Raw genomic sequence first — 14,246 nt, forward strand, 5'->3', positions numbered from 1 at the left:
TCGTGTAAGAGGAGGGCAGGCAGAATACCAGGAAATCTGCTGTGAAACTGTCTCTAGAAGTGACTTCTAAAACAAAGTACACAGTTTCCGTGTTTCTCCCGTAGAATGCTTTCCACAATGCTTTAAAGCTTTCTGTATTTTAAATGATGTTTTCTACACAATAGAAAGCCAATGTTTGCTGTTCGGTAATATTAATACCGACCTTACCCAGGGTGACTTGGGCACAGTCTGGTCTAAGTTATGCTATCACTTGTACTGTTTTGCTTGCTCTCTTGTCATAGCCTGCTATTATATTGTACTCATTATTATAAAACTATATTAAAAGATATGTATGTCAGTGCCTCTGATTTTAAATTTTTATGAAAAGCTAAAGTTCTCCTAATACTTAGAAAGCATTTTATTAATAATGTTAAATAATCAAGTCATTAATAACTACCGAGATTTCATTTTCAAGTTAAAAATTAATTTGCTTCTATCCTACAAATTTTTTTCATTTGTTATTTTGAAAAAACCTAATTGAATTATTTTATTTGCATACTTGGGGATATTTCTCTCTGCTTCACATATAAAGCAATATTCAAATATTATTGTAATTTACTGCAAATGACTTGGGTTTAATACTAATAGAAATAAGTTTTAATCCAACTATAATATTTTAACATCACATCTAAAGTTGACTTATCAAAAATAGATAAAGCATTTCATCATCAAAAAATAAGATTTTTTTGATCAACTTCTCACTCTTTTACAACATTTTATTCTGAGCAAGTGTATGAGCAGTGAGTCAGATAGCTGTGACTCTCCTGGGGATGTAAATATTTCTGTTTTCTCTCTAGGGCAGAGAAGAGAACACCCCTGGAGTACCCTGTGGAATCCTTCTGGTCCTGCTGATGGAGCCCCTGGCATCATTCCAACTGCAGTCACTGCTTTTCTCCCGGAATACTCTGGGGGGATAGGTGAGACTCACTAGCATTATAGTATCCCACATTCAAAGAAAGGGTGAAGACACAGTATGTCATGCAATACATTTTTCATTTCCTCTTGTCTAGTTCTCATTAAAGTTTGCACAGCATTCATGAAATGTTTAATTATCATAATTACAATACAAAGAGAACTAAAGTTATCATGATGACAGAATATAATTTTAAAAATAACTTTGGCATCACAATACCAAGGGAGTGCTTCACTGTATAATCCATCTATTTACAGCAGGCTACTTTTAGCAAATGCTAAAATATTCTCATCAATATTAACTCAGCTCAAATATCCAGATGACTTTTGCTGCTGTTTTACAAATAGTGGACACTCAAAGACCACACCCAACCCATCACAATAACAACAACAACAACAGCAACAACAACCAAAACAAACAAAAAATGGGGGCCATAAAACAGGCTCAAGTTTCCTTGGAATTCTGGAGGCAGCTAACCCTATCAATTCCACTCAGATGTTGAGAAAACAGGCAATTCTATTCATCTCCCACCTGGCACTTTTTATCTAGAAAAGCAGTTTCTGGGTGTGGCGAAGCCACGCGGCCTCCTCCTTCCCCACTCTCAATCTCGAAAATTGTCAGACTCTTCACTCAGCATTCCTGGACCTGTGCACCCTACAGATGCTGTGTGCCAAGTCTCGGTGTGTGTGTGTGTGTGTGTGTGTGTGTGTGTGTGTGTGTGTGTGTATGTGTGTGTGTGTGTGCGCGCGCGCCAGCAAGTTTGCTCTCACAGGCTGCCTTGGAACTGAGTCTTCATTTTCTCTCTTCCTGCTGCCTGCTCAGTTCCTACACATTCCTGCAGTCACTTTAATCTTGGCAGTAGTCCTGAACCACCCTTCGAATGTTTGCACTACACAAGTTGTTTGTAACTATTTTAAGTTGTCCATGATGCAGTAGGAATGGAAACTGGCATACAAAGTATGTTACAAATGTACAAATAAAATTTGCATGAATTAACATACAATCAAAGTGATACTTCGTTTGTGGAATTTTAGTCATGTTCTGAGAAGCAGGCATAAAGTTGCAGAATTCATAGAGGAAAAAAAGTGATTTGAAATTTTGCTGACAGCCCCCCCACCCCCACCCAGTGTCACTATAGAAGGTCCCATTATCAATTATGGGCAGAGTTTTCTAACTCACTTCATTGCCAATAAGTCAAGTGAGTATAAGGATTAAGTGAAGTGCTTAAAGTAGAAATAAGTTAGCTCCTAGGACCCTGTAAAGATAATATTAAGAGTCATTGCTATTGGTAAAAAAAAAATCACTGGGATGAACACTTAACGCTGGGTTTTTTACCTGGAACAATGCAAGTGTCTTCCACTGATCTCCATGCTTGCTCACAGCCGTCTGTATCAATCAAGCATTGCTGCATTAAATACACACAATCATTTGTGTGGGAAGAGGATTCATTTCCTGAGCTTAGCCTCACAGCTTGAACAACAGCGACAGCAATAACAAGAAAACAACAACAGGTTTGGAGTGTTACAGTTTGGAGACCATTTTCCTCAAACCCAAGTTATTGATAATAATGAGAGGCAGAATTATGGACAATAAAATGCGGCAGAGTTATTATGAGGCTGAAACGAATCTTCTTCCTCTGCTTGGTAAATTTGTATTTCTTTATTATATTTTTCATTAATTATTTAAATGACCATACACTGTCACAGGTTTCATTGTGACATTTCCATATGTATCCTTATGTGTTATTCTTATTTGCCTCTGCTTGGGCTCCTTGAATTCTCTTCTCCCCTTCACATGGTCCCTCTGTTTGATAAAATACTCAACACCCGTAGTCATCAAAAAGGCGCAAACATGTAACTCAGTGGGACTGTGTCTCACATCAGTCAGAATGGCTCTTGTTAGGAAAACAAACGATAGTAAACGCTGGTGAGACAGAGCCGTGTTCAGTGTTGGTGGGAGTGTAAAGTGGTGCAGCAACTGTGGATATCGGTGTGGAAGATTCTCAAAAGACTGAAAATAGACTGAGCTCTATCATTCCTGTGTCTAGACCAAAGAATCCAAAGTCCACAAGTCACAGAAATACCTACAGATCCACTGTTAAGAGTCTTATTACCAGGCTGTTGTGGTACATGCCTTTAACCCCAGCACTTGGAGGGGGGGGGCGGCAGAAGCAGGTGGATTTCTGAGTCAGTCTAGTCTACAGAATGGGTCCGCGGAAAACTAAGGCTACAAAGAGAAAAACCAAAAAACAGCCAGCCAAACAAAAATGAAAAAAAAATTCTTAAACAAGGTCTCTCTCTCTCTTTCTTTTCTTTTCTTTTTTTTAATTTTTTTATTTTTTTGTTTTGTTTTTTCAAGACAGGGTTTTTCTGTGTAGCCTTGGCTGTCTTGGACTTGCTTTGTAGACCAGGCTGGCCTGGAACTCACAGTGATCCTCCAGCCTCTGCCTCCCGAGTGCCGGGATTAAAGGCGTGCGCCACCACGCCCGGCTAAACAAGGGCTCTTATTCACCTGCTAAGCTTCTCACCTCCCATTTACTCCTTGATTTATAACATTTTTAATTACTATTGTTCCACAAACCACTTCTAAAAGCAGATTTATTTTAAATTATGCGTATGGGCACTTACGCACACATGTGAGAGAGCCCATGGAGGCCAGAAGAGGGAGTTAGAGGCTCTGGAGCTGCTGTTAAAGTGATTGCAAGAAGCTTAGGAGGGCACTGGGAGCCCAGCCAAGCCCTCTTAACCCTAAACTACTTTTTTTTTTCAAAGGTCGTTAATGACTTTAACAGCAAATGCAATACTTTCAAAAGGGTCTCATCTGTCTGCATGCTCTAGACAAGATTCCAGACTCAGATTTACTTAGCCTTATTCTCGCGGTCAGTACTCTGTGGCGACTCGCTGTACTTCATCGGCATCAGCACCGTTAATATAAGCACTCAAGCAATTCATGAAAGATCCTTTAATGCTCAACTTCCCTGCCCCATATCTCTTCTTGCAAAGCCGTACCTCTGCACTTTGAGCCATTGAACTCCTTCTCTGGTCGTATGCCTGCCCTCTGGATTCCTTTGGCTCGGAGCAGCTCTTTATGTCACCTTATGTATGTAATGCACTTTTGGTATTGCCATTTACTTCGCTTAGTCTCTTTGGGTGGCTCCTTATAAAATGGCTTTCATTTCCTCTTTCCGTGCCACCCAGAAGTCTTAGCGCTTTCTGTAGCGCTCTAAGCCCTTTGAAGTTTACTCTCTGATTCCTGTCCTCTACGATTGCTAGCATGTAGGCAGCGACCTCCACCTCCTGTCCTCTCCCTCCGCCCCCTAGTCTCTAGGTTGCTTAGCAACCCCTGATGTTACTCACCTGCTGCTGCCACCGGGGGGCCCTGGATATAACCCACTTGCCTCCCCAGCTGCTGAGTGCAGCGCTCTCTCTCTCTCTCTCTCTCTCTCTCTCTCTCTCTCTCTCTCTCTCTCTCTCTCTCTCTCTCTCTCTCTCTTCCTTGGTTTATCTCCTTCTCTTTGTCCCTCTGGGGTGCCTCTCCCCCTTCTTTCTCTCCTGCTCTCTCCCTGGTCCCTCCAGGCTGCTCTCCCACTGTCTCTCTGTTTCTGTCCCTCTCTACCCTCATGCCTCACTCAGACCCCAGCTCTTCTCCCCTTCAGATCAGATCTGTCTCATGGCATCTCTATTTATATATATTACAACACTGACCATGATCATTATCTATGTTAAGGACAGCTCTGAATTTCATACTTCTTTTTTTCTACAACCGAAATGAGCAAACACCCCTCTTTTGGCTCAATAGCAGCTTAGAAATAACAAAGGTGTAGAATTTCTTGCACTGCAGTGTGTGGTCACGGGCTTGTCTACCACGCAGTGCTTTCTAAGTTTACTGGGCAGGTAATAGGGGCCATTCAAGACCATTCTCAACACACAGATGTGTATTATGGGTATCCAATTAATACAGGTTGATTAACAACAGTCATAGCTCCTGGTAGATAAGATCTATATAAATAAATAATAGGCCATCCTAAAAACAATAAAAAAATCCTAATTTAGTATATTTTACAATTGAATCAATTTTCTATTTTCAAACATGCAAAACAGACACTCGCTTATTCAAGTAATGGAAAAATAAAAGAATCACAACTGACTCAGGGATATAAACTACAAGACTTGTTTGAGCCAAGTCGTTTAACTAGTTCAAAAGAGGGCATTACTTGTGAATCACCTGTGACAATGTAGAATTATAATTTCTTTTGTGTTGCCTTTTTTCCAAACCCCGTTTTCTGAGAAGAATGCAAGAAAATTGATTGGCTTCTATGTGCTGCCTCCTGAGCTTCTACACTGGGAGGATGAGTTCATGTGTTTAGCTCAGTGGGATTTTTCTGTTTTTTTTTTTTTTTCTTAAAAAATTTTTTTTAAAGATTCATTTTACTTTACCATTATGAGATTTTTGTATGTATGTATGTATGTATGTATGTATGTATGTATGTATGTATGTATGTATGTACATCTTGTACAAGCCTGATGCCTGTAAAGGCCAGAAGGAGGAACTGGGGCTTCAGGAGCTGGAGCTACAGATGGTTATGAGCTACCCTGCTGGTGCTGAGAATAGAATCTGGATCCTTTCAAGAGCAACCAGTGTTCCGAACCACTGAACTATCTCCCCAAATACCTCAGTCATAACTTTCTTGCTGAAGGCCAGATTGAAAAATGACATAGACACTTTCTGATTTTCTCATGTGCTGTAGACAAGCTCTGCTGTACTCCCAGTTGGGAAGCACATGGCAAGATGGCTGTTTTTCAACGAAAGTCCAAGGTGGCTTGTACTAATTCAGAGCTCCAAATACTCTGAATTGGCTACTATTACTTTCTCTTTTGATAATTTGTTTGTTTTGAACACAGTGTCTCCCTGTATAATTTAACCTAATATTAAACTCATCATACAACCCGGACCGTACACTGGGTGGAGGGCTCGGGGGGGGGGGTTGGTTCACATCTGGATGCTTGTCACGCTCCCAGCTCTGCAGCAGTGTGCTGATCCTCTTTGCCACGTGCGCTTCACTTTCTTTCCCCTTCTCAACATCTTGTTGAATATTACACTTGAATTTTACACACGTTTTCTAAACTTAAGTAATGTACTTAATGGATTAAAGAAATCATCTCAGTAATTTGGCCCATAGGAATCCAAACCACAGCTTTCGCCTTCTTCCTTATTCCTGGCTATGATTTATGATTCAATATTTGAAATGGTATTTGTCAAATAAATTCTACTGCGGTTAAGTGAAAACTAAATGCTATGTTAAAAGTAGTAAGACAAAGAATTCTGTAAACTATACCACCCTTTTTAAGGATATAGAAAGCTCATTAACAAATTCACCATTTCCTCCATATTTTGGGGAAACAGGAATTTGCTCCATCACAACATATAATTATATAATACCGAAGACGAGCTGTGCAGTATGGGGGAATTTTCAGTCCTAACAATGTTAGGACTAATTTCCTTTTTTCTCATGCAACCTGGTTTCTGTGTTAATTTAGAAGTAAAAATTGAAAGCAAATAGTCACAGCCTTTTCACCCAAAGCCTTGAAGAGAAAGTGATAGAGTTTGTGTGATCTGATATATTGCTCCAAAAATTGAAAACTCTTAGATGTATCTCTATAACAAAACTATAAATACTAGAAACTAATAAAGAAATAAAACAATAGAGGAATGAAAAGAAGCAAAACCTCTCAATGCAAGAATTTCCATAGAGACTCTGAAATGTGCAAAGGAGCCTTTACTTCCTGGCTAATTTTCTTACATTTGATTTATTTATTTTATTTTATTTTTTAAAAACATGTAATTTGGAATAACCTACATTATTTCCTGGATCTTATTTAGCCCCATTCATCAACAACTATAGCTAATAGAAAAGAACATATACTGGTTTTGTTTATTAATATACAGTATGATCACAATTGCCCCTCAACCTGAAATCGATATAGACTCTAACATATCCTGAAAAAAATTAACCTTCATCAGTCACACATCTACCAATTATAATTTTGTGGGCTCCATGTTAAGTGAAAATTATTTGCATCCACCTCTTATAACAGCCCAATACAAGAGAGCTAAGCTCACCTTTTGCCTGTAGGGCTAGGCCGTTTAATGCAGAACTCAGTGTCTTTGCTCTGCTCCATTGATACCAATTATTAAGGTTGAAAAATTAGAGAAGCCAGGCGTGGTGGCGCATGCCTTTAATTCCAGCACTTGGGAGGCAGAGGCAAGTGGATTACTGTGAATTCGAGGCCAGCCTGGTCTACAAAGTGAGTCCAGAACAGCCAGGGCTGCATATAGAAACCTTGTCTCAAAAAAACAAAACAAAACAAAACAAAACAAAACCAAAAAAAAAAAAAAAAAGAAAGAAAGAAAGAAAAAGAAAAAGAAAAAAAGAAAAATTAGAGAGACAAATTGTGCTGTTCTGTTTTTCAAAGCTATACAGAGTTAAAACGTTGTCATCCTTTAACCTGTAAGGGTATATTGGACAGTTACATTTTTGAAAGGTTCTTGCACATACAGGAACTTCACGGATCTTAATAAATAGCTCAGATAGCAACAGGAGCAAGGTGACGAGTAATGAAATGAAAATACAACTATTTCCTATATAGTAAAAAACAAGTAACAAAGCAGTAAATAATGTTAAAGTCCAAGTTAGTAACATAATTCCTATTTCTTATTACATGCCCCTGTAAGCTTAGGCTAGATGGGACAGCATCCCATTTATAAAGTGTTAGCATCAGAATAAAATCAGAACCAGCAGCACAGTTCACTCACCCAGGAAAATGAACACTATCATTTTGGACCACTTGAGCTGTTCACCTGGGAGAAAGGCAGATGAGCTGACAGCAACCAACTCCCCCAGCTGAAACCTCCAGAGCAGGGTTTCAGTTTCTGCTCTTGCTTCCCAAGAGCACTGCCGATTAGAGTCAGCTTCTGATGTCACTGTTTCCCCACCACTTTGTTTTGAACTGTGAATTTCCCTAATTATATTCAAATTCAATTGGTCTGCTCAGTGTGAAAACCCAGGATATTACGGTTCCATGAAAGCCTGCAAACCAAATAACAGGGGGAAATGATGCACTCTTGACACATCACCTGGAGCACTAAACTGTGCTCCCTGAAAGTAACCATCTTCCAAGACATTTTCGGGCCCTATTCGTGAATATGTCTCATTAAGTCAATTTCTTATAATTTAAGGATGTAGAAAAGGAGCAAAGGTATAAGCAACCCAGAAAAACTATTTTAAAGCCAAGTTATGTTAAAAGGGGAACATGCTATGTTTCATGTTTGCAAATGCTTCAAACCCAAAGATGATTAAAAACTATGCCGCTTCTGTGATATGGCCCCATTTCTTCAAAACTCGCTGTGAAAGACAACTCCTTTCAGCGATACGTAAATTCTTCACAGCAAGTTAACTATCCACCATATATGGTCATTGCTCTGACTTGGGTGCCGTCATTCCCCCCTTTAGTCTGCAACTTCCTTGAAGTGAGTTCTAACAAATTACTCTGTTCCCTTTTTGTAATCCATGTTTAGTAAATAAGAAGTATTATCTTAGGCAACTTTTTTTTAAAAGACAGGTAAATGAAAGAGAAGTGTCTGTGTTCCCACAGCCACATAATTTATTGCTTTTACTACATTCTGTTAATGCTCATTTTACATAAGAAAATAAATTTGATTTTATTTTCCAAATGGATACTGTTTATTAAAACCCAATGGAGTGAAATTATAACATTACTTTTCTCTGTAGATTCAAGCAAATGATTTAATATCAAACATTACTTATCTGAAAATGGATTGACTATATCATGGTTATAAATCATACTATGCTTGTATGTGGGTTTTGTATAACAGAAGCCTATCTGATAGCAGCAACATTATATCCAGTGATTTATGTAACTGGAGAAATGTGGAACCGTAAAAATTAATCTCCTGTCTTTTTGAGGGCATGAATTAAATCAGAGGGGGAAATCCCAATGATACACAAACTACAGCAGTGACTTTTGTTAGCAGCCTCCAGAGTCAGGATATGTAATGCGCTGCTGTGTTCTGGGAGAGGTCATTGCAAAATTTTCCTAAGTTCCTATGGGGAATAGGCCTAGTCTCCTCCTGATGAAGAAGTACCAACACAACATTGCAAATACAGTGTGTGAAATATATATACATACGCGCGCGCGCGTGTGTGTGTGTGTGTGCGCGCGTGCCTGTGTGTCTTGGTGAGGCAACAATTGGAAGCTAAAACCTGGCATACCTTTTAGGAACCAACAGATTTCCTCATTGACTCATTGCTGCCTCATTCTGTTATATAATTATAATCCAGTATCGGTTCTAATATAATTTTCATCACTCTCCTGCTGGTTTAATTACCCTCCCTCATAGCTTGACCCAATCGTTAGGCAATTGTTAATATTTTACCTTCTGGTGCCCATTCCTTGTGTCCCTCAACTACATTAAAAATGTGAAGCTCTAAGTTTAATTATCTTTGTCTCTCAACTAAGTAACCATACTGGAGAAAATAATGTTATCCAATTTATTGGCTGTATTAGTCAGGGTTCTCTAGAGTAATTGATCTGTCTGTCTATCTATCTATCTATCTATCTATCTATCTATCTATCTATCAACCATTTATTATCTATCTATCTATCTTAGAAGGATTTACAGGCTAATCCAACAATGACTGTCATGCAAGGTCCAAGAATCCAGGGGTTGTTTAGTCCATGTAGCCAGCTACATCAGCTGGTCTTCAGTGTGCACTGGAACCCCAAAGAAGTAGGCTCTGATGTCAGTGAGAAAAATGGATTTGCCAGCGAGAGCAAGAGCAAGCAGGTAAAAAGCAATAGCTTCCTTCTTCCATGTCCTTACCTAGGCTTATAGCGGAAGGTATGGACCAGACTAGAGGTGAGTCTCCCTACTTCAAAAGATCCAAATGATAGGTGTGTCCTCCCATATCAAAGACCAGTATTAGGACTGGATCTTCTGGCTTCAAATTAAGCAAAAAATCTGTCACAGCCAATCCCTTTCATTTTTGGATTTTTGGTAATCCCAGATGTAGTCAAACTGGCAAAAAAGGATAACCATCACGTTGGTTTCCCTCAACCTCCAATCACTAATCTCTTTAGACACCAGTAGCATTTTCTCAACCCTATTCTCAAAGATGGCTTTTACAAATAGCCACATGCAACTGAAATCTGCCTTTGTACAATGCTGCCCAATTGGCGAACATCTGGTTCTTTGTTATAGAAAATTTTCAGTTTTCTGACAATGGCCCCAATCTTTAATTTCTAAGATAAATGCTCAGTTCTTTTAGTCACAGACCTTAGAACATAATTCCTTATTTGTCTTGGTTGTATGTGTACCTGATTTCCATCTATTGGTTTTAAAGTTCTCTATCTCTCTCTGTGACTCTTCCTCTGTCTTTTACTCGCTCACCCACGCACCATCTCTCTCTCTTTCTCTATCTGTCATGTTCTGTCTACCTTGCTATGCCACTCTTTGTTCATACCTTCTCTCACCATCTTCTCCTCTTCCCCCTGCCATACACACACACATATAATATTTTTCTCCCCCTCTAGGGATTGAACGTAGGTCCACTTGCTCAATTTTTGAACTATGCCTCCAATCTCTAATCTTTAAATTATTTTGAACTGTGGATCACTGAGATGGCTCAGAGTATTAAGGCACTTAACGCCAATCCTGATGATCTGAGTTCTTTCCCAGGGATCCATGTGGTAGAAGAAGAAAACAGAATCCAACAAGTTGTACCACATGTGTGTGCTCACACAAAACAAACAAATAAATACAATAAAAGTTATTTTGAGTTAATGTCACATCATTTATTTTTGTTTTAAATCAACTAACATTAAAAAGCATGCATTTCCCCTCCTCAGAGTTCAAGGAGACCTGAGAAAAATGAAGCAGAAGCAAGAATGTATGGAAGACAACAATAAAACAAGGCCCTGGGAGGAATAGAGAGGGGAAAATGTAATAAGGATATGTTAAGGATATGTTATATGAAGAATAATCTATCTTAATTAGAAGGGGAAATATATTCTCAGATAATTCTGCAAAATACTAGGCACAAGTAAGAACACATTAGAATTTAAACGAGCAAAGCTCTGTGTGCTACCTGACAGGAAAGATGCACACAGGCTGGGTGTATATGAACAGAACTTGTCCAATGACTTTTGGTTTCAAGGTCAAGCAATAGGAGCAACTCGAAGTGAACAAACTAACAAAAAGTGCATGTTAGCTTTTGAGCTAATGTTCACACTGATATTATTTTTGTGTACTATGAGCTACAGTGGTCTTAAAGATTTGGTTTAGGTTGCATCATCTACTTTTCCACAGTGGTGTATATTGTAGAAACTGTTATTTCATGACGGGGAAGACGACCGATCAAAGTGCCTGCTGAACAAACACGAGGACCTGAGTTTGGATCTCCAAGGTATAGTAAAAGCCGAGAGCTGTGGAGCCACCTGTGACCAGGAATCGCACACTGGTTGGGAGTAGTGGACACAGCAGTCACCAAGAGCTAATGAGCCAGCCAACCTGGGTGTGTTGATCAACGCCAAGGTAAATAGTGGATTTTTTAAAAAGAGCACCTAAAAAAGAGACTTGAGGTGGATCTCTGATCACACACACACACACACACACACACACACACACACACACACACACACACGAAGACTCTATTATTTTCCTCGTATTATTGATGGTCACACAGAGACAGAATATGAGTAACTTTCGAATGTCACAAAGGAGGCCAGCTCTACAGCTGAAGGTCATAAGCACTGTAGAACTTTGCTTCTCCTTATAAAATAACATTAGTCCATTAGCATTGAAATGGCTTATCGTTTCTCTACCTGCATTTATTAAGGTTTTCTAGATGACTAAATACATTAACAATTTTTGTAAATGTCTCATCGTCTTAAGAACAGTGTATTCTATACAAATGTGCTGTACAGAACTATTGATAGACTTATACAGACATATTTCCATTTCATATATAACATTTGAATTTTATCCAGTTATTTTATATTTAGTATCTATATTTTTCCATATATTCTCAAATTTATTGTAGTTTATGACCTTAGGCTGTACATTTAATCCTGGTATAACTTTCTTTTCATCATATTTTCACCTTACATTTTACTTTGCCTAATTAACACTTACTATATTTTCGTTTGTACCTTCCCAGAGTATCTTTGCTCATAATTTTAGTTTAAACCTTTTCTTATTAATTTAAATTCACTTGTCATAAACAAATAGTTATATCTTGAATTTTAGTATTGTTGATCAACCTTTTGGTTCTGTTATATTGATATGCATTTGTTTTTATGCCTTTGTTGACTTCTTTACTCTGAGTGGTTTTCTTCAGATTGTTGCTTTTTAAATATTTATTTTTGTTTGTTAAATTATGTGTCTGTGTGTCGTTATGTGTGTGAGAATGCTAATCCTAGGGGGTGTCAGTGGCATCAGATGCCTTGGAGCTGGAATTGCAGGTGTTGTGAGTTGACATGTAGGTGCTGGGTACAGAATTTGGGTCCTCTTAAGGAGCTTTTAACAGCTGAGCCATCTCTCCATCCTCCTGAATTAATTCTATCACTGCAATTATCCACCTTTATGACAGCTTTCTTCAAGGATCTTAACATCTATTTTAAACACGTGTAGAAATCATGTTACTGCAGAAGTGTTGATTTCCCAGTGGACACCTAGGTAGCTTTTTTCCCTGAATCCTTCTTGAAATATCAGTTAGGCACTTTGTGCTGTAGCCTCTTTGGCAGCTGAAGCAGTCACTGTCTCCACAAGGTCCTGAACAGTGCAAACACAGATATCCTGGATCATCCAGCCCCAACCTTCCCCCCACCCCCACTTTTTTTCTGTAATTTGTGCACAGCAGATGTACTTTCAGTGGCACTTGGGATAGTTTCTAGTCTGAGAACTCCCAGGTTGTAGGTGGAATCTTAAGCCTGTATCTCCTGTAGGCTATGAAGTGATGCCTCCTCCTGTCTAAGGGGTAGAGTCCTAGGTCTTCTTCCCACTAAGGGTTGAAATCATAGGTCACGCCCTCCAGACAGTGATGGCAGGCACACCCTCTCCTCTGGGCCAGAGTACTGCAAGAAGGTGAAAGATAAGTAAACTTTAGCTTCTAGAAGCCACTCGCTCAACTTTGTGTTCTGTATTTATAGTGAACCCTACCCAGGAAATATCGAATTTCAGTGTGAAACTGTGAACGTGCATATCAAGATTTGCTCTGTTTATTTATCATCTTCCTTTTCTACTGTTTTTAGATCTTCCTGGAAAGTTCTCTTATAGACTGTCTCAAATTGATAACCTTTGAGACATTCTGTATCCTCAGCCCACAGATCCATGGTTTCTTTCTCCATTTAGACACAAAATCTAAGATGGATTTAAGAATGACACAGGACACATAGTGTGATGTAACATGTCAGCAGACAGAAAGGTGGACTGTTGAGGGACAGTAACTGAGGTGCAAGATGCCCTGCTAAAGAGCATCAGAGATGACTTGGCGACAGGTTTTGGTGCTCCCAGATGAGAACTCAAGAAAGAGACAAATAGGCTTGATTTCTCCATATGACACACACTCCTCCTAGGAGTGGGAAATAGAGTGGTGGGAAGTGAGAGGGAGGGGGGAGAAGAGAGAGAGAGAGAGAGAGAGAGAGAGAGAGAGAGAGAGAGAGAGAGAGAGAGAGAATGCATACTTAAAAAAATAGAAACCTATCTGATATCTATCAAAGTACAATATTGAGGTCTCAAATTCACAGGTAACAGGGCTATTAATGTACTCTCCAGGATGCAAATCTGCCTTACCAATCCTTTGGTTGTTTGGCATTTATTTCAAAGCATGAATTTAAAATTTTCTTTTGCTGTCCATCAATTTCCACATGCCCAGTGATATTTCTTGCTAGAGCCCATTTTCTCTTTAAGCTTCTGGCAAGAGAATTACCCTCTTCTCAGTGTGAATGTACTGCTTTGGTCCAGACCAGCCTTCCATCTATCTGCTTGCAAAAAAAAAGCATGTCTATGCAGACCAAGACATTTTACCTCTTTTAAATCTCTGACAAGTAAAAACAATATTTTTTTAACTTAAAATATTCTTTGCACTCGGTGGGTATAGGTATGAACTGAATCATTTTAATCATTAAATAAACAAACAAACAAGCAAATCTTTTCATATAGTGTCTCGTTAAATAGAAAACACTGTAAATTATTTTTGGTACTAACTATTCTAATT

General features: G+C 38.9%; 1 protein-coding gene across 1 annotated transcript in view; it reads right to left on the reverse strand.

The window, feature by feature from the left end:
- Gfral (GDNF family receptor alpha like) overlaps positions 1-7,787 on the reverse strand; it is a 45,806-nt gene extending 38,019 nt beyond the window's left edge. Inside the window, exons 1-2 of the mRNA XM_051140682.1 lie at positions 7,766-7,787; positions 2,288-2,422 (exon numbers count right to left, since the gene is read on the reverse strand). Of these exons, the coding sequence (XP_050996639.1) occupies positions 2,288-2,422; positions 7,766-7,787 (157 nt within the window). The remainder of the gene's footprint in view (positions 1-2,287; positions 2,423-7,765) is intronic.
- Positions 7,788-14,246: the final 6,459 nt, after the last annotated feature.

The sequence above is a fragment of the Acomys russatus genome, chromosome 32, assembly GCF_903995435.1.
Source record: "Acomys russatus chromosome 32, mAcoRus1.1, whole genome shotgun sequence".
In the NCBI taxonomy this organism is placed as follows: domain Eukaryota; kingdom Metazoa; phylum Chordata; class Mammalia; order Rodentia; family Muridae; genus Acomys; species Acomys russatus.